Consider the following 21,184-nt stretch of genomic DNA (forward strand, 5'->3'; position numbering starts at 1 on the left):
GTGTTTACAAAATATTTTTTTATTTTTCTATTTAGCGGCGGCAGAGAAGACGTGTGCAGAAACGAATGTGGGTGCACCCGCTTGTAGCAGACCGAACTGAGAAGGGGCACTTTCATGTGCTGTACAATGATTTGAGGAGGTAAGTAGAAATATATAGAATGACTAATTTACCTTTTTTTGCTAGCAATACTTGTGAAGTAACCCTTTTTTGTTGTTCTTTTGCAATTTTCAGATATCCTGAAAAATTTATATCGTTTTGTCGGTTACCAATTATTGCATTTGACAGACTGCTTACCATCCTGGCACCCCATTTAACACTGCAAGACACGGTGATGAGGAAGTCCATCTCTGCTGAAGAAAGGCTGCTCATCACCTTGCGGTAAGTAACAATTTTTGGGGGGGAATGTTGTTAGGTCTGTATTTTACTTGTGTCTCTGTGTCCAGTATGTGTGATTAAACCCACCCAGTCCTCTTGTTGGACAGGGGGCACACATACACACACACACACGTGAGATACGGCTGAGTGTTGCATGGTAAACCCCGGCTCTGCCGCCTGCACTCTGGAGCGGAGTGTGCACCCACATACCAATACATGGAGCCGCACGCTCCACAACGGAGTGCATGCAGCAGGTCCGGGGATTACCATGCAACACTCGGTCATATCTCGCATGCGTGTGTGCACAAGTCCCATCATGCCTTTTATTAATGTTTTTAACACCCTTTGTGTTGTGCTGGGTGTTAATGCCAGCATTATTGAATGGTGCTGGACGCATATAATAGCGGCCTTAACTTGTGACATGTTGTAATTAGCTTTTTGTGTGACATTTCTAATTTTCTTTTTTGTTTCTTTGCAGATTTTTGGCCACAGGAGAGAGCTATACATCCCTGCACCTCCAATTTAGAGTTGGTAAATCTACCATCTCTAACATTGTGAGGTGTACATGTACCGTCATCTGGCAGAAGTTGCAGCCAATGGTGATGCCTTCCCCAACCGAGGAGACTTGGCTGCAGGTTGCAGCAGGCTTTCAGTCTGTGGCCAATTTCCCAAACTGCATAGGTGCAGTCGATGGTAAACATGTTAGGGTTCAGCAGCCACCACGATCAGGATCACGCTTCTTTAATTATAAGAAGTATTTTTCAGTGGTCCTGATGGCGGTGGCTGATGCCCATTACAAATTTGTTGCCATTGACGTTGGTGCCTATGGTAGTACTGGGGATTCTCGGGTGTTGCGAACGTCACAGATTGGGATGCAAATTCTTCGAGATGGCGGCACGCTCCCAGCCCCACGACCTTTGCCGGGTTCCACACATCCAGTGCCCTTCGTGATGGTATCGGATGAGGCGTTTCCCTTAACGACAACCCTGCTGCGCCCATACCCACGAAGGGGACTGGATGCCCGACGGAGGATTTTTAATTATCGGCTGAGTCGTGCACGCAGATATGTGGAATGCACCTTTGGGATCATGACTAGTCAGTGGAGGATCTTTCACACTGCCATTCAGTTGGACACAGACACCGTTGATGCTGTGATAAAGGCTTGCTGTGTACTCCACAACTATGCTCGTGAGTACAACACTGACGTAGATGTGGAGTACCAGCAGCCAGTATTTAATCCAGTGGTCAACGGGGGTCTGGGCAGGCCGTCCAACTCTGGTGTGCGTGTAAGAGAATCCTTCACTGACTACTTTATGAGTCCTGAAGGTGTCGTGCACTGGCAATACTCCTGTGCTGGTGTTGAGCAGCCTGACCAGCAGAGAAGGATGCATCTACACTGACCCCCCAAAAATGTTGCCGACATCGCTGATAACAGTTTTGAAAACATCCCGAAGAATGATAAACGCCAGCAACCAACACAAAAGTTTGAAAAAAAAAAATTTTTTTTCATGTTACCAAAAACAGTTTTAAAAAATTGGTTGTAATATAAATAAAAAATCTATTTTGGTTTAATTTGTTTTCTTTTTTTTTTTTTATGTCTAAAAAATTGTTGGTGTTTTACGAAAATAATAGCAGTATGACGTATACAATTGTTAACACATCAACCCATAAACCACTAATTGATAGCCCATAAACCCAGGATAGCGGCCTTGTCCCCATTGTAATAAAGAAGAGAATATTTTGTGTGAAATATAATTTATTTAAAAGAACCCAAATTCTTTGTAATCTTTACAAAAGATTTTTCAATTAGAAAAAAAAAAAAAAAAAAAAAGCCCCTTTCAAATCCAACAGGCAACTGGAGCTAAAAAAAAAAAAAGGAACTTTGTGCAACTGAAAACTTTTGCCCACGTTCAATTCAGAAATGTATATTCGGGAGAATAGAGGAAATTTGTTCCCTCAGATTGATACGGTGCTCCCCCCAGATGCTGCGAACTGCCTCTGTCTCCAGAACTTCCTTGGCTGTGGGCCAAATACTGGGGTCTGGTACCTTTTGTTTCAGGTGTTCGGTGTCGGGGCCTGAAAAGTCCCAACACCCCCATCAGAACCTCATTGTAGGGAGAAATCGGAGCAGGGTCCTCCAGAGCAGTGAGGGACATCTGGACCATAGACATGAAAAGAGATTGTCTATCCGGTGGCAGGGAGCGTGTTTTTCTGGCGACAGTTTGTGCAAAGGAGTCGCAATGGTCATCGGAACTAGATTTTTTTTAATAAATCTAATGTGTCACAAGCTATTTGGACCGTTTCGTCATCTTGGTTCTTCTTGTTTTTTTTTTTTTTTTCTCTGCTGCCACCGGATAGACAGCTCTCTTCTCCACTCTCACAGCTTCTGCGGAATCAGATGCTTCAGCAGCTGCTGAACTAGATGTTGATGCAGCAGCTGCTGAAGTGGATGCTGATTCAGCAGAAGCTGTGGGAGTGGAGGTAGAGATGGTCCCTCCCACTCCAGAGGGACTGCCTGCTCCATCCTCTTTGTCGCTGTCCTCCAAATCAGCTACCGACATGTTTCCTTCCGTCCTGTTGGTGAAAAAAAAAAACATTACCTTTTCGCACAACATATTATATATAAGTAATCGTGTGGAGTGGATTTTAACTTACTTTCTCAATGTCCTACTGGTCACAAGAAACTGCAGCTCTTCACTAAAGGGGAATTTAGTTTTGCTTGGCGAAGAGCCACTCTTTGAGCATTCATTGAGGAACTTTGTAAAACGGTCTCTGATGGAGCGCCAACGTTTCCTCACATCGTTATCTACCAAAAAAAGGTTACAAAATACAACAACATTTTTTGAGAGAGCTAAACAAATTATATTTTTAATATACTCAAGGTTTACTAAATAAATTTAATTAAAATTACCGATTTGCTGCTGTGTAGTCCCAGGATATTTGTCCCAATCCGGGATAAGGTCGCGCACTATTTTTGTCCAGGCTAGTTCCCTGAAGTACTTATCCTTGTGTGATTCATCGGCTGGGTCCCACAAGGCCGGATAATCACGAACCTACAATAAATACAATAGTGTCATCTCATAATCTATAGCACGACCAAGTAATGTTACACAAATGCTGGAAATATTTCAAAGTAACCCCTAATAAATGAACACAAGCACAAACTAAAAACACAAACACCAATAAAAACGTTTGTGTGCAGTTGTTTTACTACTAGCTCTGTCGCCGTCAAACCTGAGCGGTGCGTGCGACAATCAACAACATTAAGTAAAAAACCGACTATAAACTGAAATAGTTAGGGTAGGGTTAGGGCTCATAACCCTAAGCACCCTACCCCAAAAGGGATCCTAAACATAACACAACCACAAAAGGGATCCTAACCCTAACCCTACCCCTAAAGGGATCCTAACCCTAACCCTACCCCTAAAGGGATCCTAACCCTAACCCTACCCCTAAAGGGATCGTAACCCTAACGCTACCCCTAAAGGGATCCTAACCCTAACCCTACCCCTAAAGGGATCCTAACCCTAACCCAACCCCTAAAGGGATCCTAACCCTACCCCTAAAGGGATCCTAACCCTAACCCTACCCCTAAAGGGATCCTAACCCTAACCCTACCCCTAAAGGGATCCTAACCCTAACCCTTCCCCTAAAGGGATCCTAACCCTAACCCTACCCCTAAAGGGATCCTAACCCTAACCCTACCCCTAAAGGGATCCTAACCCTAACCCTACCCCTAAAGGGATCCTAACCCTAACCCTACCCCTAAAGGGATCCTAAACCTAACCCTTCCCCTAAAGGGATCCTAACCCTACCCCTAAAGGGATCCTAACCCTAACCCTTCCCCTAAAGGGATCCTAACCCTAACCCTACCCCTACCCCTAAAGGGATCCTAGGGTTAATGATAGTGTTGCTATTGTAAGGTGGCATTAAGCACGGTTAATAATGGAGAGGCGTCAATAAGACGCCTATCCATTATTAATCCTATTAAGGGTTACTATAATTTATGTGAACACCCTAAAAAAAATACATAGGGTCCCCCTCTATTTTTTGTCCAGAAAGGCTAGGCAGACAGCCGTGGGCCAATATTTGAGGCCCGGGAAGGGGTTAAAATACCCATGGCTGTTCCCAGGCTATGAATATTAACCCACAGCTGTCTGCGTAGCCTTTCTGGCACTAAAATATAGGGGGCCCCGAAAAAAAACGTGTTGGGGTCCCCCTATATTTTTAGGCCAGAAAGGCTAAGCAGACAGCTGTGGGCCAATATTTGAGGCCCGGGAAGGGGTTAAAATACCCATGGCTGTTCCCAGGCTATGAATATTAACCCACAGCTGTCTGCGTAGCCTTTCTGGCACTAAAATATAGGGGGCCCCGAAAAAAAAACGTGTTGGGGTCCCCCTATATTTTTAGGCCAGAAAGGCTACGCAGACAGCCGTGGGCTTATATTCATAGCCTTGGAAAGGGGCCATAGATATTTGCCCCCCCCTGGCTACAAATATAAGCCCGCAGCCGCCCCGGAAAAGGCGCATCAAAAAGATGCGCCAATTCCGGCACTTAGCCCCTCTCTTCCCACTCCCGTGTAGCGGTGGGATATGGGGTAATGAGGGGTTAATGCCACCTTGCTATTGTAAGGTGGCATTAAGCCCGGTTAATAATGGAGAGGCGTCAATGAGACGCCTATCCATTATTAAGCCAATGAAAGGGTTAAAAAAAACCACAAAGACTAAAAAAATATATTAATGAAATAAAGACACCCACTTTTTGACCATTTTTTATTGTACGCTTAATCCATCCTGAAGACCCTCGACCTGAAAAAAAGGCAAAATAAAAAAACAAATTAATACTCCCTGGCCCTGTCCGCAGAAATCCATCGAGGGTCCCACGAAGATCTTCCATGGAGAACAGACACATCCAGAGATGTGTCTGCTCTCCACGGCTGCAGCAACACACTGACAGGAGCCATAGTTCCTGTCGGTGTGTCACTGCGCATGCGCGAGCGAGTTTACCGGCGGTCATTGACCCCGGCACTCTCGCTTAACGGCAGTGCTGCGTGGGAAAGTTCAACGCAGCTGTACTGCCGTTAACCGAGACGCCGGTGCCATTGAACTCCGGGACAGTACGCGATACACTGCTAGGAGCTTCGCTCCTGGCAGTGTATCACCGGAGAGCAGGAGATCGGCGTGGGACACTCGGTTATGGATTCTGCGGACAGGGAGTATGGATTTGATTTTTTATTTTGTGATTTTTTCCCTTGAGGATAGAGGGCTTCGCCTACAAGTGTGGTGTATGGTGAGTATATACTCTATGTTATGTGTTGTATGTACTGTACTGTGTGTCATGTATGTGTATTGTGTTTGTGTTTGGTGTAAACTTTAGTATTGTGCTAAGTCGCCGGACACAGGGACAACTCTCCCATCCTAAATACCGGATGGGAGTAGTAGTCCGATACGGCGACTTAGCACAATGGAGGCATATCGTCGCATGGGGACGGACACACAGACATACCAGATCAATCAGACGCCCGACATCGATCCCCATGCGACGGTATGCCTCCATGATGACAGTCTCTTCAGGAACGACACAACACGCCCACGCACTTCCGCCCACGGACTTCCTCCCGCTTCCCCGCACTTCCTGCTGCAGCGGTTCTGCACATCAAACCGCAGTAAAACCCGCAGATATATTTTTGATCTGCGGGTTTTACTGCGGTTTTGACCTCACAATGGAGGTCTATGGGTGCAGAACCGCTGCGGTTTAGGAAAAAGAAGTGACATGCTCCTTCTTTTTTGCCGCAGCTATTCTGCGCGGCTTTTTAAACGCAATTCCGGATCATGTGCACAGCAGTGACTGTTTTCCATAGGGTTACATTGTTATGTACCCTGCATGGAAAACAGCTGCGGAACCGCAGCGGCAAAACCGCTGCGGTTCCGCAGTAAAAAACGCACTGTGTGAACATGGCCTAAACGCCTCCCCCAAAAGAAATTCATGAATAGCTAAGTCTGCATTTCAAATGGCGCTCCTTCCCTTTCGAGCTCTGCCGTGCACCCAAACAGTGGTTCCCCCCAACATATGGGGTATCAGCGTTCTCAGGACAAGTTGGACAACAACTTTTGGGGTCCAATTTGTCCTGTTACCCTTGGGAAAATAAAAACATAGGGGATAAAATATCATTTTCGTGGAAAAAAAAATATTTTTTATTTTCACGGCTCTGCGTTATAAACTGTAGTGAAACATTTGTTGGTTCAAAGCTCTCACAACACATCTAGATAAGTTCCTTGGGGGGTCTAGTTTCCAATATGGGGTCACTTGTGGGGGTTTCTACTGTTTAGGTACATCAGGGGCTCTGCAAATGCAACATGACACCTGCAGTCCATTCCATCTAAGTCTGCATTTCAAACGGTGCTCCTTCCCTTCCGAGCTCTGCCATGCACTCAAACGGTGGTTCCCCCCAACATGTGGGGTATCAGCGTACTCAGGACAAATTGGACAATAACATTTGTGGTCCAATTTCTCCTGTTACCCTTGGGGAAAAAAAATTGCGGGCTAAAACATTTTGTGGAAAGAAAAAATTATTTTTTAATTTTCACAATGCTACATTCTAAACTTTAGTGAAACAATTGGGGGTTAAAAGTGCTCACCACACATCTATATAAGTTCCTTAGGGGGTCTTCTTTCCAAAATGGGGTCACTTGTGGGGGGTTTCCACTGTTAAGGCACGTCAGGGGCTCTCCAAATGCGACATGGCGTTCGATCTCAATTCCAGCCAATTTTGCATTGAAAAGTCAAATGGCACTCCTTCCCTTCCGAGCTCTGCCATGCGCTCAAACAGTGGTTTATCCCCATATATGAAGTATCGACGTACTCAGGACAAATTGCACAACAACTTTTGGGGTCCAATTTATCCTTTTACCCTTGGGAAAATAAAAAATTTGGGGCAAAAAGATCATTTTTTGTGAAAATTAATAAAAAAAATTTTTTTACAGCTCTACATTATAAACTTCTGTGAAGCACTTGGAGGTTCAAAGTGCTCACCACACATCTAGATTAGTTCCTTAGGGGGTCTACTTTCCAAAATGGTGTCACCTGTGGGGGTTTCCACTGTTTAGGCACATCAGGGGCTCTCCAATCGTGACATGGGCTCCGATCTCAATTCCAGCAAATCTTGCATTGAAAAGTCAAATAGCGCTCCTTCCCTTCCGAGCTCTGCCATGTGCCCAAACAGTGGTTTACCCCCACATATGGGGTATCGGCGTACTCAGGACAAATTGTACAACGACTTTTGTGGTCCAATTTCTCCTGTTGCCCTTGGTAAAATGAAACAAATTGGACCTGAAGTAAAAATTTTGTGAAAAAAAAGTTAAATGTTCAATTTTTTTAAACATTCAAAAAATTCCTGTGAAGCACCTGAAGGGTTAATAAACTTTTTGAATGTGGTTTTGAGTACCTTGAGGGGTGCAGTTTTTAGAATGGTGTCACTTTTGGGCATTGTCTGTCATATAGACCCCTCAAAGTCACTTCAAGTGTGAGGTGGTCCGTAAAAAAATGGTTTTGCAAATTTTGTTGCAAAAATGAGAAATCGCTGGTCAACTTTTAACCCTTATAACGTCCTAACAAAAAAAAATTATGTTTCCAAAATTGTGCTGATGTAAAGCAGACATGTGGGAAATGTTGTTTATTAACTATATTATGTGATATAACTCTAATTTAAGGGCATAAAAACTAAGAGTTTGAAAATTGCTAAATTTTCATAATTTCCGACAAATTTTTGTTTTTTTCACAAATAAATGCAAGTCATAGCGAAGAAGTTTTACCACTATCATGAAGTACAATATGTCACGAGAAAACAGTGTCAGAATCACCAGGATCCGTTGAAGCGTTTCAGAGTTATAACCTCATAAAGTGACAATGGTCAGAATTGTAAAAATTGGCCCTGTCACTTAGGTGAAAACAGGCTTTGGGGTGAAGGGGTTAATGACCGAAAAACCCACAATGGCCACAGAAACAACTTGAATCTGACAAGTCATAATAAATAAAACATGTATGAAAATAAACAAATGAAAGTCAGACATTGCTTTTCAACGATACTTCCACAGAATTAAAAAAAATTAATAAAATAAAACTCATGAAATCGGCCTGGACAGAAATGATGGTACCTCTGAAAATAATGTGACAAAAGGGACATGTCAAATGAAGGTGTGTCCACTACCTAGCATCACAGTTGTCTACAACCTTGGAATCAGTGAGTGGGCCTGTATATAGGGCTACAGATACTCACTGTGCTGTTTGGTGACATGGCGTGCATCACACTTAACATGGACCAGAGGAGGCGAAGGAAAGAGTTGTCTCAGGAGATTAGAAAGATAATTATAGACAAACATGTTAAAGATAATAGTTATAAGACCACCTCCAAGCAGCTTGATGTTCCTGTGACTACAGTTGCACATATTATTCAGAAATGTATCCATGGGACTGTAGCCAACCTCCCTGGACGTGACTGCAGGAGGAAAATTGATGACTATTCAAAGAGACGAATAAGGCTCCTTTCACACTAGCGCCGGAATCTCCCCGTCGCAATGCGTCGGGGAGAGATTCCGACGCTAGCGTTTGCTACATTGCACAATGGGTGCAGCGGATGCATTTTTCCGGCGCATCCGCTGCCCCATTGTAAGGTGCGGGGAGGTGGGGGCGGAGTTCTGGCCGCGCATGCGCGGTCGGAAAAAGCGGTCCGTCAGGAGAAAAAAAACGTTACATGTAGCGGTTTTTTCTCCCGACGGTCCGCAAAAGCACGACGCATCCGTCGCTTGACGGATGCGACGTGTGGCAATCCGTCGCAAATGCGTCGTCAATGCAAGTCTATGTAGAAAAAACGCATCCTGCAAGCACTTTTGCAGGATGCGTTTTTTCTGCAAAACGACGCATTGTGACGGATTGCAGAAAACGCTAGTGTGAAAGTAGCCTAATACTAATGGTAACAAAAGAGCCCAGAAAAATTTCTGAATAGATTAAAGGTGAACTTCAAGCTCAAGGAACATCAGTGTCAGCGGCATTTATCATGATCATGCCGAAAGGACATCACAAACCCCGCCCATCGGCGCCAGTGTCACATGACCGCGGGTTGGCATGACAACCCGGGTCTACAGGAGACTCCTGTGGTTGTCATTGCCGAACTTCTATGAGCACCACCCTGCGGCCGGCGCTCATAGCAGATGAGCATTTTAGCTACTCATAGCAGGGCTGAAGCTCTGCTATGTGTAGCACCGGCGATCAGAAGATCGCAGCTTATAGTCTCCCATGGAGACTATTGAAGCCAATAAAATGTTAAAAATTAAAAAAAATATAAAATATATATAAAAAAATATATAAAAGTTTGGATCGCGCCATTCAAAATAAAACAATTAAAACAAATGCACATACTTGGTGTCACCACGTTCATAATCGCCCAATCAGTTTTTAAAAAGAATTAATCTGATTGTTAAACGGCGTAAAGAGAAAAATATTCAAAACGCCAGAATTAAGTTTTCTTGGTCTCCGCAACATTGCATTAACATGCAATAACAGGTGATCAAAACATTGTATCTACCTCAAAATGGTATCAATAAAAGTGTCAGCTTAGTGCTCAAAAGATAAGCCCTCACCCAGCCCCAGATCACAAAAAATGGAGACACTACGGGTCTTGGAAAATGGCGACAGATTTTTTTTTTTTTCTATTTCCCACAAACGTTGAAATTTTTTTTCACTACTTAAATTTTAAAAAAATGTGGATTTGTTATGTGTGATGTCATGATGACCTGGAGAATCATAATGGCAGAATGGTTTTAGCATTTAGTGAACACGGTAAAAAAAAAAAATTGTAGAATTGCATTTTTTTTTTTTGCAGTTTCACTGCACTTTGAATTTCTTCCCGTTTTCCAGTGCACTGTATGGTAAAATCCATGGTGATCAAAAGCACAGCCCGTTTTGCAAAAAACAAGCCCTCCCATGGCCATATTGACGGAAAAATAAAAAGCTTATGGCTCTGGGAAGAAGGAGAGCAAAAAGCGAAATCTCAAAAACGAGAAAAACCGACGGTGGTGAATTTTTCTCCTCTTAATATATTGCAGTCATCATATTATATAGCACCTTGTACTTTCAATTGCTCATTTTGACTTTCTACCCAGTTAATTCTTCTCTTTATTAGATCTATGATATCACGTGATTAAAAACTGAGTAGCTGAATCCTTCTAAGCTCTGTAAAGAAACATTCGGTTTTCCTGTATGAGTGAGCAGCTGGATCAGGAGTTGGAGAAGGGGAATGATACATGTATAGGGGCAAGAGACTTCCTCTTTCTACATAGAGCAGAGGAAATAAGAATTTACTGGGTAGAAAGGCAAAATGAGCAATTGTAAGTGGACAGTTCTATATAATATGATGATTGCAATATATTAAAGGGAGTCTGTCACCCCAAAAATCGTATCTGAGCTAAGCTCTCCGGCATCAGGGGCTTATCTACAGCATTCTGTAATGCTGTAGATAAGCCCCCGATGTAACCTGAAAGATGAGAAATAAAGTTTAGATTATACTCGCCCAAGGGTGTTCCTGCTGCGGTCCGGTCCGATGGGTGTTGCGGTCCAGTCCTGCGCCTCCTATCTTCATTCGATGACGTCCTCTTCTTGTCTTCTTGCTCCGGCGCAGGCGTACTTTGTCTGGTCACAGAGCCCCAGCACCTGCGCACTGCAGTACTTTACTCTGCCCTCAACAAGGCAGACAAAGTACGCCTGCAACCGGAGCCACGACAGGAAGACTAGAATAGGATGTCATCGAATGAAGATAGGAGGTGCCGGACTGCAACGCCCATCGGACCCGGACCGCAGCGGGACCGCCCCTGGGTGAGTATAATCTAACCTTTTTTTCTTATCTTTCAAGTTACATCTGGGGCTTATCTACAGCATTACAGAATGCTGTAGATAAGCCCCAGATGCTGGTGGGCTTAGCTCAGATACGATTTTTGGGGTGACAGATTCCCTTTAAGAGTATCAAAACTTTGCTGGGAGGAGGGCTTTTTTAACCCCGTAACCACCTTTGTTTTTTCCCGTTATTGAGTTTTCAATTTTTGTTCCCCTTCTTGTCAGAGCCATAACTTTTTTTTTTGTTTTAAATGTTTCCGTCAATATGGGAGTGCTTCTTTAACACCTCTGAGTATAAGCCTGCTGCAGTGCATTTATTCATTACACAGCATGGTAATGTACAGAACATTGGAGACTTTGGAGACAGAGCCTCCTAGGTTGTTCTGTCTGTGAAAGCGAGCACATAACTTGTAATGCAATATGTTCTTAGACCATATTGCATCACATCATTAATCCTGGCATACAGTAGGTTTATTATTGATATCGGAGGTGCGCTTAGCAGATTATATTCTGACACGCTATTATGGAGTACTCCAGTAAGAAAGTGATGATACATCTCTCTCATTGGTAATAGTTTAGTTAGTGTCCACAGCCACTGAACCATGACGTGTTACCGTGCTCAAGCTAATGTCTAACTGTAATATCAGTTGATGATTGAGCAGTTGTCTATTCCAACCTTTTAGGGTAAGGGAGGACATTTGGTGTTCCAGGGAAGACGCACACTTGCTCTACAAGTAAGCCATGTGTTGTCTTAGAGTTTACGGATTTGAACAGTACGGTATAGGTTTCCTTATCTGAGTATGTATTTGCCGTACAAATGATCTATATATAAAAATAAAGATTATTAATAATCGATTGCCTTTAAATAGGATATTTAGCACTATTTAACCATCTGCTTCTATCTCTGACCCCTTGATAGTGGACGTGAGCAAGCAGTCTTTTTTCTCTTTTTCCATCATCACTTTCTAAGAGCAATAACTTTTACTTTCCGTCTGCATAAATGTATTAGTGCTTGTTTTTTTTGTGATGCATTGCATTTTTTTTAATACCACCATTTTAGGCTAAGTATCATTTATTGATTACGTATGCAATTTTTTTCTTTTATGGAGGAAGCTTGAGTAACACAATGATGGCACAATTTTACATCCTGTCCTAGACTCTCACCTATGTGAGCATGCACTGGGTAGATGTGCCAGTTTATAATCATGTATTATTTACAACTTGAATTTACATAGGTTTTAAATAGAGTAGCACATTTACCTTGCTCTATTAGTTTTGCAGTTTTAAAGGGGTTTGTTAAAGTAATATTTATTTAAACAAATGCGTACATGACATCAGTTTGTGGATTCTACGTGTGTGTGTATGTCTATCTATCTATCTATCTATCTATCTATCTATCTATCTATCTATCTATCTATCTCATATCTAACTATCCCATATCTATCTATCGCCTAACTATCTATCCCATATCTATATCTATCTATCTATCCCATATCTATCTATCTATCTATCTATCTATCTATCTATCTATCTATCTATCTATCTATCCCATATCTATCTATCCCATATCTATCTATCCCATATCTATCTATCCCATATCTATCTATCCCATATCTATCTATCCCATATCTATCTATCCCATATCTATCTATCCCATATCTATCTATCCCATATCTATCTATCCCATATCTATCTATCCCATATCTATCTATCCCATATCTATCTATCTATCTAAATGAAGAAGGCAGCACTCGTTTCAGTCCAGGATGTGGACCTTTCTCAATCTGATTTTCCTCCACTGTTTTTCAGTTGGAGGATGCAGATGAACAAGTCTTTCACCAGCATTCATTTTAGGAAAAGGAGACCTGTGCAGTCAGTAAGTCTGTAAGCTGCACCAACAAGCAAACTGTGCTTTACAAATGAGGAAAACATTAAACAGAAAGTGGACAACCCCTTTTAAAGTTGAGCTTGTTAGTATGAAAATAATGCGCAATATAAAAATATAATGTTAAAGAACAGGAAAAGCTGAAGCGTTGTCTAACATCAGATAAGTGATATTTAGGTTTGTGGAGAAAAGTCAGTTTTTTTTTTTCATTGAAATTCCTGCTCATTTTGGGCTTTGCAGTCAAGTGGTTGGTACAAATCAGTAACTGCCAGCCTTCCGTGTGTATGTATGTGTGCATAGATAGCTATCAATCACTGATTATTACCTCAGCTTTACTGTAAAACCCAAAAAGAGCAGAGATTTCAGTGCATAAAATTCAGATTTTTTTTTTCCTTATAACTGTCTCCATCCTTTAATCTCTTCTAGCACCTTAACCTTCTGCCGGCAGATCAGACTTTAATTTTTTTTTATGTAACAGATTCCCTTTAACCATGTAGCTTAAATGCAGTTAGTGTTATAGATTTATAGACTTAGTGGTGTTTTGTATATATGTATGTATGTATGTATATATGTATTGTTGGAATCTCTCCCATGATATTGATGACCATAATGTAAAATGATTGGAATATGGACTCCTTAGAAGTGTTTGGCTTGCATAACCTTTTCCTTTGCAATATTCTCTTATATTAGAAGTGTGGACAAGGTGGCTGTCAAGTGCAGCTTGTTCTCATACTTGTCATTCTTGGCCAAACATTCAATGTTGTCTGACCTTGATCTGATTATAAACTTTGATATTTCTAGGAGTGCTTTTCATAAATCATGTTTTATTTGTCACTAAGCAACCTGAGTTACTTTCTTTTCTGAAATTTATACTAAGCATAATAATAATAATCTAATTCTTTCTAAACATGCACACTGATTTGCATGCAGTAATGCCAAATTGTCTAATCTAATAAGACTCAATCAACAGACAAAAGCAAAATTACTAATACTGGTTAATTTAACAACTACACGACATCCTCTGTACATGTACGGTGCAAGTTGGAAGCACGGATATGAGCCCACCCCATACCTGGCAGGTGATCGCTGTGTACTACAGCCAAGACCTGGCGCTTACAATCAGGAGTGGAGCTGTACTCTGCCCTCAAATTAACTTGCTAATGCCACTATCTCTGTCAGCAGCATTTAACACCGGCCACCATGCATGTGCATCATTTCCTCCACCTATCGGCACGCCTGTGACGTGATCGCGGGTCACCCATGGGTTGTGATGACAGCCGGGGGTCAACTGATGAGCCATGTCCATGTCATTATGGAGCGCCTTGGAAGCCCTGCATGTGGCCGGGCTTCACAGGTTCAAAGGAGCTGGGATTTTGCATCGCTATATATATCACAAGCGATTGGACGATTGCATCTTCAAGTAACGGAAGCGAGCTAGCAATAACAGTGAAAGGCTAAAAAAAAAAAAAAAAAAAAAAAGTTTTTTTTTTTTTTTTTTTTAAATAAACAAAGTTCAAATCACCACCCTTTTCCCCCCCATTACAAATAGATATTACAAAAACTAACCAGTACACATTGATGGTGTTGAATCTTTCAGAAAAGTCAGATCTACCAAAATATAAAACAATTAACCAGATCAGAAAACACCATAAGCAGAGAAAATTCAAGAACGCCAAAATTACTTATTTTTATCTCTGTAATTAAGCAAAAAAGATTGTGAAAAACGTTCAAAAAGTCACATCTATCCCAAAATGGTACAAATAAAAACGTTGTCTCCCCCTCACAAAGAAAAACCCATCACACAGCTCCATGGGCTACAAAATATAACATGTTACGGGTCTAAGAAAATGGTGACATAACCCCCCAATTTTATTTTTGCATACTGATTTTTTTTCTTCACTACGAAAATAACAAAAGTGCCTGCACATGTTTGGCGTCTCCATAATCGTATTGATGAGGAGAATGGAAAATCATTATTGCAGAATTGTGTGGGATTTTTTTGTACAGTTTCACCACACTTGGAATTTTTTCCCCATTTTCCAGTACACTGTGATAAAATGAATGGTGTCATTCAAACTTGCAACTCGTCCTTGCCCAATCAAGCCTGAAATGTCTATGTGGACAGAAAAATAAGAGTTATGGCTCTGGGAAGAAAGGGAGGAAAAAAATGGATATGCAATAACAGAAATTGGCTTCAGCGTAAAGGGATTAGAGTGAACCTGACACTTGCTGCCCAATTCACGGGCAACATGTATTAAGCACTGGCTGTATCATTTCAGCCATGTATGTTTGACTCTGAAACACTGCAGCTTTTCTGATAGACATTGTTTAATGGCTGCCAGGGACCGAGTTGCATGGGTGATTAGGTTAAACTACGACAGCTTTGGCGCACGGCGGCCCCTCCGGTTCTAGTGGAGCGATGGTCTCTCCCTTCTCCCTTCGTGTATATATACAGAGAGACCTGACTGTCATTGGCAGTAGTTGGGGAGAAGCTGCTGGGGACCTGCCACGTGGTACCGCTCAATAATCTAATGAAAATGGATGCGTCTCCACTCCCATAGGCGTGGAGCGCATATTCATTACTTTAATGAGGGGTTCCATGTGACCGCTGAGCACAGGAACAAGCTGCTGGCGCCAGAGACAATCTGAGAAGCAGAGACCGCGCCAGGAGGGGGTGAGTATGACGGGGGAGGGTGATCCATGCGATATTCACCTATCACCATTCCACCACCACGCTGTGTCTTCCACGTCCTTTGGCTGTGGCGTTCAGGTTAGAGGGCGCGATGGCGTGGTTAGTGCGCGCCCTCTTCCTGAACATTCACCGCAGAGACCCGGAATACACAGCGGCGCGCGGTGGTGGAACAGGTGAATATCTCAAGTTCTGGTGTCCTGAGCCAGCGGTGACTCCTTCACGTGGTCCCCATAGTGCGCCGATGTCCACACCTGCTCAGAACATCGGCACCAGACCCCCAGCAACGAGAGGTGAGTATGTCGGTTTTTTTTGTTTTTTTTTTAATCGCAGCAGCATATGGGTCATATTATTCTATGGAGCATCTTCTGGGGCCATCAACCTTTATGCAGCATTATATGGGGCATAATATTCTATGGAGTATCTTATGGGGCCATTATTAACCTTTTATGCATCATTATATGGGGCATATTTTAATATGGAGCATCTTATGGGGCCCATCATGAACTTTATGGAGCATTATATGGGGCGTATTTTTTATGGAGCATCTTATGAGGCCCATTATGAACTGTATGGAGCATTATATGGGGCTCCTGATTCAATATGCATATTCAAAAACACTTAACCTACTGATGTCTCAATTAATTTTACTTTTATTGGTATCTATTTTGTTTTTTTAAATTTTACCAGTAGCTGCTGCATTTCCCACCCTAGGCTTCCACTCGAGTCAATAAGTTTTCCAAGTTTTTTTTGTGGCAAAATTAGGGGTCTCGGCTTATACTCGGGTCGGCTTATACTTGAGTATATACAGTATGTATTTTTCTGAAATGCTGCACCATTTAAAAACCAGACATACTTGGCTGAAGTCATACAGCCAGTTCCGGATACATACTTCCCATGCATTAGGTTCCCCTTGAAGCTTCCCTTAAAACGGTGGCAGAGCACAAAACAAAAGTTCATGCATGAAACCACCAGTCTCAAAGGGGTTTCCCGAGACTTTATTCTCATGGCCTATAGTTAGGATAGGCATTTAACAACTGATCGGTAGTGATTCAACTCCTGGAAACCACATTGAGTAGCTGGCTTTAAAAAAGGACTTGTAACTATGTCAAAAATGTTCAGTTTTGATCGTACATTATTTTAGCTGCTTTCCTGAGTATGCTTTTTGTTTATCCGCCATTTTTATTTAGTGGTATTTTTATAGTTTTTACCAAGGGTGTGTGACTTACAGGATTATCTGTAGGCACGTCTTTAGGCTACGCTGCATTATTATCCTTTGAGAAATGCCTCCATGATTAAAAAAAAAAAAAAGATAAAAATTTTAATCTAACTAAAAAGGTCAATTGCTCTTGAAATAAATGGCTCATTGCAAAAAAAATAAACAAATAAGGTGAAACCGGAGTACTTAGAAGCAATGGAATAAAATCAGCCCCACTTATAACTTGGTGGCAGGCCCTCTTTAACCCCTTAACGACCGCCGATACACCTTTTAATGGCGGCAGTTAAGGGTACTTACTCCACAGCACCCCAACGGCAATCGCGAAAAAGAGTCTGATTTCCCAATCGTTTTCTCTCTCCTCTGATATGACCTAGCACATCAGAGGAGAGAGCAATAGGGTCCCCCAAAGCCCCCCGTACCTTCGGTGTCCACTGATCCCTCTGGCTCTATCCCCCGACCCTCGGCATCTTCTGGGAAAAAATGGCGGGCGCATGCGCAGTGCGCCCACCGAGATCTGCCCGCCAGCACTCTGCAACACTAGGAGATTTTTCCTATTTGTTAATTTTGATCACTACGATAGACCTTATCACAGTGATCAAAATAAAAGAATAGAAAATCAACCCCTTAGGTAGGTAGAAATAATAAAAAAAAATATTTTTCTCCATTTTTCCATTAGGGTTTGGGTCTAGGTTGGGGTTAGAGTTAGGGTTGGGGCTAGGGTTAAAACTAGGGTGAGGGTTGGGGCTAAGGTGACGGTTGGGGGTTGTGATAGGGTTAGGGTTGTAATAGGGTTAGGGTTGTGTTGGGACTAGGGTTGTGTTGGGACTAGGGTTGTGTTGGGGTTAGGATTGTGGTGTACAGGTTAGGGTTGTGGTGTACAGGTTAGGGTTGTGGTTTACAGGTTAGGGTTGTGGTATACAGGTTAGGGTTGTGGTGTACAGGTTAGGGTTGTGGTGTACAGGTTAGGGTTGTGGTGTACAGGTTAGGGTTGTGGTGTACAGGTTAGGGTTGTGGTGTACAGGTTAGGGTTGTGGTGTACAGGTTAGGTTTAGGGCTAGGGTTGTCGTATGGTTTAGAGTTATGGGTTAGGGTTATGGGTTAGGGTTATGGGTTATGGGTTAAGGGTTATGGGTTAAGGGTTATGGGTTAGGGTTATGGGTTAGGGGTGTGTTGGGGTTAGGGTTGAGGTTAGTGCTGTGTTAGGGTTGGAGTTATAATTGGGGGGTTCCACTGTTTAGATACATCATGGGGTCTCCAAACGCGACATGGTGCCACCTTTGATTCCAGCCAATTTTGCGTTTAAAAAGTCAAACTCCCTTCTGAACCCTGCCATGCGCCCAAACTGGCTTTCCCCCACAAACAGGGTATCTGTGGACCGTTTTCTCCTGATACCCTTGTGAAAATAAAGTTTGGTTCCAAAGTAAATTTTTTTCTGAAAAAAAGTAAAGTGTTCATTTTTTCCTTCCACGTTGCTTTAGTTCTTGTGAAGCACCTGAAGGGTTAAAATACTTCTTGAATATGGTTTTGAGCACCTCGAGGGGTGCAGTTTTTAGAATGGTGTCACTTTTGGGTATTTTCTGTTATATTTACCCCCAAACTCATTTCACATTTGAGGTGGTCCCTAAAAAATGGTATTGTAAATTTTGTTGGAAAAATTAGAAATTGCTGGTCAACTTTTAACCCATATAATATCCTAACGAAAAAAAAATTGTTTCCAAAATTGTGCTGATGTAAAGTAGACATGTGGGAAATGTTATTTATTAACTATTCTGTTCAATATGGCTCTGATTTAAGGGCACAAAAATTAAGTTTGAAAATTTCTGTTTTTTTTTTTCAGTAAGTAAATGCAAGTCATATCGAATACATTTTACCACTAACATGAAGTACAATATGTCACTAAAAAACAGTCTCAGAATCAGTGGGATCCATTGAAGCGTTCCAGAGCTATAACCTCATAAAGTGGCATTGGTCGGAATTGTGAAAATTGGCTTTATGAAGTTCAAAATTGGCTCTGTTACTAAGGGGTTAAGGGTCCTTGTTGCTCTGAGCACTGCATCCTCTCCAATGTTTACCAAGCACAGACCTGTATATTCTGTAAGGTCTGTGCCTGGTACTTCTGCTCTCTGTAGCTCATTACAATTATATGAAGGACGTGGACGTGCAAGGTGTCGTACCCTCAACTATTTGTGATATTGATCACTAATTCTGGAAACAGGATTGCAAAGTCCACAATATAAAAAACTCGTATAACTGAAATCTAATGAAAGAGATATCCAAGATATTGCCTAGTCCTTTTTCAGACAGATTTCATTTGCAATAGGATTAGGCCCCTATTATCACTTTATCCTGTTTTTTTTTCTTTCTTTTTTTCCCTGAAGGCAACATTGTCAAAGGGATGCAGTAAAGCAAAAAAATGGGTGTTACTATTTAAAAAATATATAACATAACAAGTTTTATATTTCATAAGTAACTATGTGCCAGTTTCATCTCATGAACTCCCACTTAGGGTATTCTCACACTGGCTTATGACATGGCCGAGTGCTATGTGGTGTTTTATCGGACAGCACTCGGACCAGTGTTATACTATGGGGCAGTGCAGATCTGCAATTTTATCATTGCAGTTCAGAATGAGAAAAGAATCGCATCATGCTGCAAGCCCATCCAATAATCTGCTCTCACACACCTATACAAGTCTATGGGTGTTTGTGAAACATCGGATTGCACGCTGATGTCATGCGAGTGCAGTTCGATTACCGCAGACAAAATGAGAATGGAGAATGAGAATGAACTAAGTTCTCGATCTTCTCCACACCTGCAAGAGAAGTAGACCACACTTAGGTGACACTCGGATCAAATTCTGACAGAATGATATCTAAGTAACATTAGCATATTCTGCTTGATTCTCTCGCATGAGCGAATTGACGGCCATGTGAGCATACCCTCAGGAGAATATGACTTCCCCTTCATTGCCTTCACACTCTAAGGCTATGTGCACACATTCAGGATTTCTTGCAGAAATTTCCTGAGCAAAACCGGACATTTTCTGCAAGAAAGCCGCATGCGTTTTTTTTGCGTTTTTGACATGTTTTTTGCGCGTTTTTTTTACAGAGCTTCAAAATGCATTAAATAGCGGGAAAAATGCGAAAAATCCGCAAAATTAATGAACATGCTGCGTTTTTTACTGCGATGCATTTTTTTTGCGGAAAAAAGCAGATCATGTGCACAAAAATTGCGGAATGCATTCTAAATGATGGGATGCATAATGTATGCTTTTTATGCGTATAGTGAAAAAACGCGGGGAAAAAACGCAACGTGCACACAGCCTAAAAAGAAAAAGACCATGCGGGTCTCTTTATTGTAGTTTGAGAGTCACTGAAATACCAGTGTTTCACTACTGCTATAAGTTGCAATGATGGTAGCCACAGTCATGCATGACTGCTTCATCTACTTTTTCCTATAGTGCTACACATGGTTTAGGGGACCCTCATGATGAAACTGACCATGTACCGGAGCCTACAGAGAGTCTACAGACTGGCCCCATATCTGGAGAAACTCCCGGACCCCAGAGACCGCCAGATCCTGAGCCGATATAGACTCAGCGCCCACAGTCTGGCCATCTAATGTGGCCGACACAGGCAGAGCTACAAGCCCAGGGAGGAAAGACTGTGCCAACACTGTGACCAGGAGGCCATAGAGGACGAAACCCACTTCCTGCTACACTGCTCCAAATACTCAGCAGTGAGGGACACTCACTTCAGAAGACTCACATCTCTTCCCGGACTTCATCATCATGAAGGAGGAAGAGAAAACATATCCTGCTGGGAGAAGAAGACAGCGCAGTGGAGATAGCAGCGCGGTATGTGAGCGAATGTCATAGACTGCGAGAAAGAGAACTATGATGCCATGGACTATAGCCCCCACAATGGATCTGCCCCATCCACCTCCCCTATGCCATGGACTATAGCCCCCACCCTGGATCTGCCCCCATCCACCTCCCCTATGCCATGGACTATAACCCCCACAAGGGATCTGCCCCATCCACCTCCCCTATGCCATGGACTATAACCCCCACAATGGATCTGCCCCCATCCACCTTCCCTACAGCTCCTACCCAACATCCCCACAGTCCCT

General features: G+C 42.4%; 2 protein-coding genes and 1 long non-coding RNA gene across 7 annotated transcripts in view; 2 read left to right on the top strand and 1 right to left on the bottom strand.

Annotated features, from left to right (window-relative positions):
• The window catches only part of LOC138675909 (uncharacterized), a 4,232-nt gene extending 2,076 nt beyond the window's left edge, over positions 1 to 2,156 (top strand). Inside the window, exons 2-4 of the mRNA XM_069764551.1 lie at positions 36 to 139; positions 233 to 379; positions 855 to 2,156. Coding sequence (XP_069620652.1) covers positions 36 to 139; positions 233 to 379; positions 855 to 1,776 — 1,173 coding nt within the window. The 3' untranslated portion in view covers positions 1,777 to 2,156. The remainder of the gene's footprint in view (positions 1 to 35; positions 140 to 232; positions 380 to 854) is intronic.
• Positions 1 to 21,184, top strand: part of OSBPL8 (oxysterol binding protein like 8) — a 441,028-nt gene that overhangs the window by 188,768 nt on the left and 231,076 nt on the right. The window lies entirely within an intron of this gene.
• Positions 2,704 to 3,459, bottom strand: LOC138674064 (uncharacterized). The gene is made up of 3 exons (XR_011320462.1): positions 3,288 to 3,459; positions 3,032 to 3,182; positions 2,704 to 2,950 (listed from the first exon to the last, which is right to left on the bottom strand). It is a non-coding gene; the product is annotated as an uncharacterized lncRNA (long non-coding RNA).

The sequence above is a fragment of the Ranitomeya imitator genome, chromosome 4 (assembly GCF_032444005.1).
Source record: "Ranitomeya imitator isolate aRanImi1 chromosome 4, aRanImi1.pri, whole genome shotgun sequence".
NCBI classification, from domain to species: Eukaryota; Metazoa; Chordata; class Amphibia; order Anura; family Dendrobatidae; genus Ranitomeya; species Ranitomeya imitator.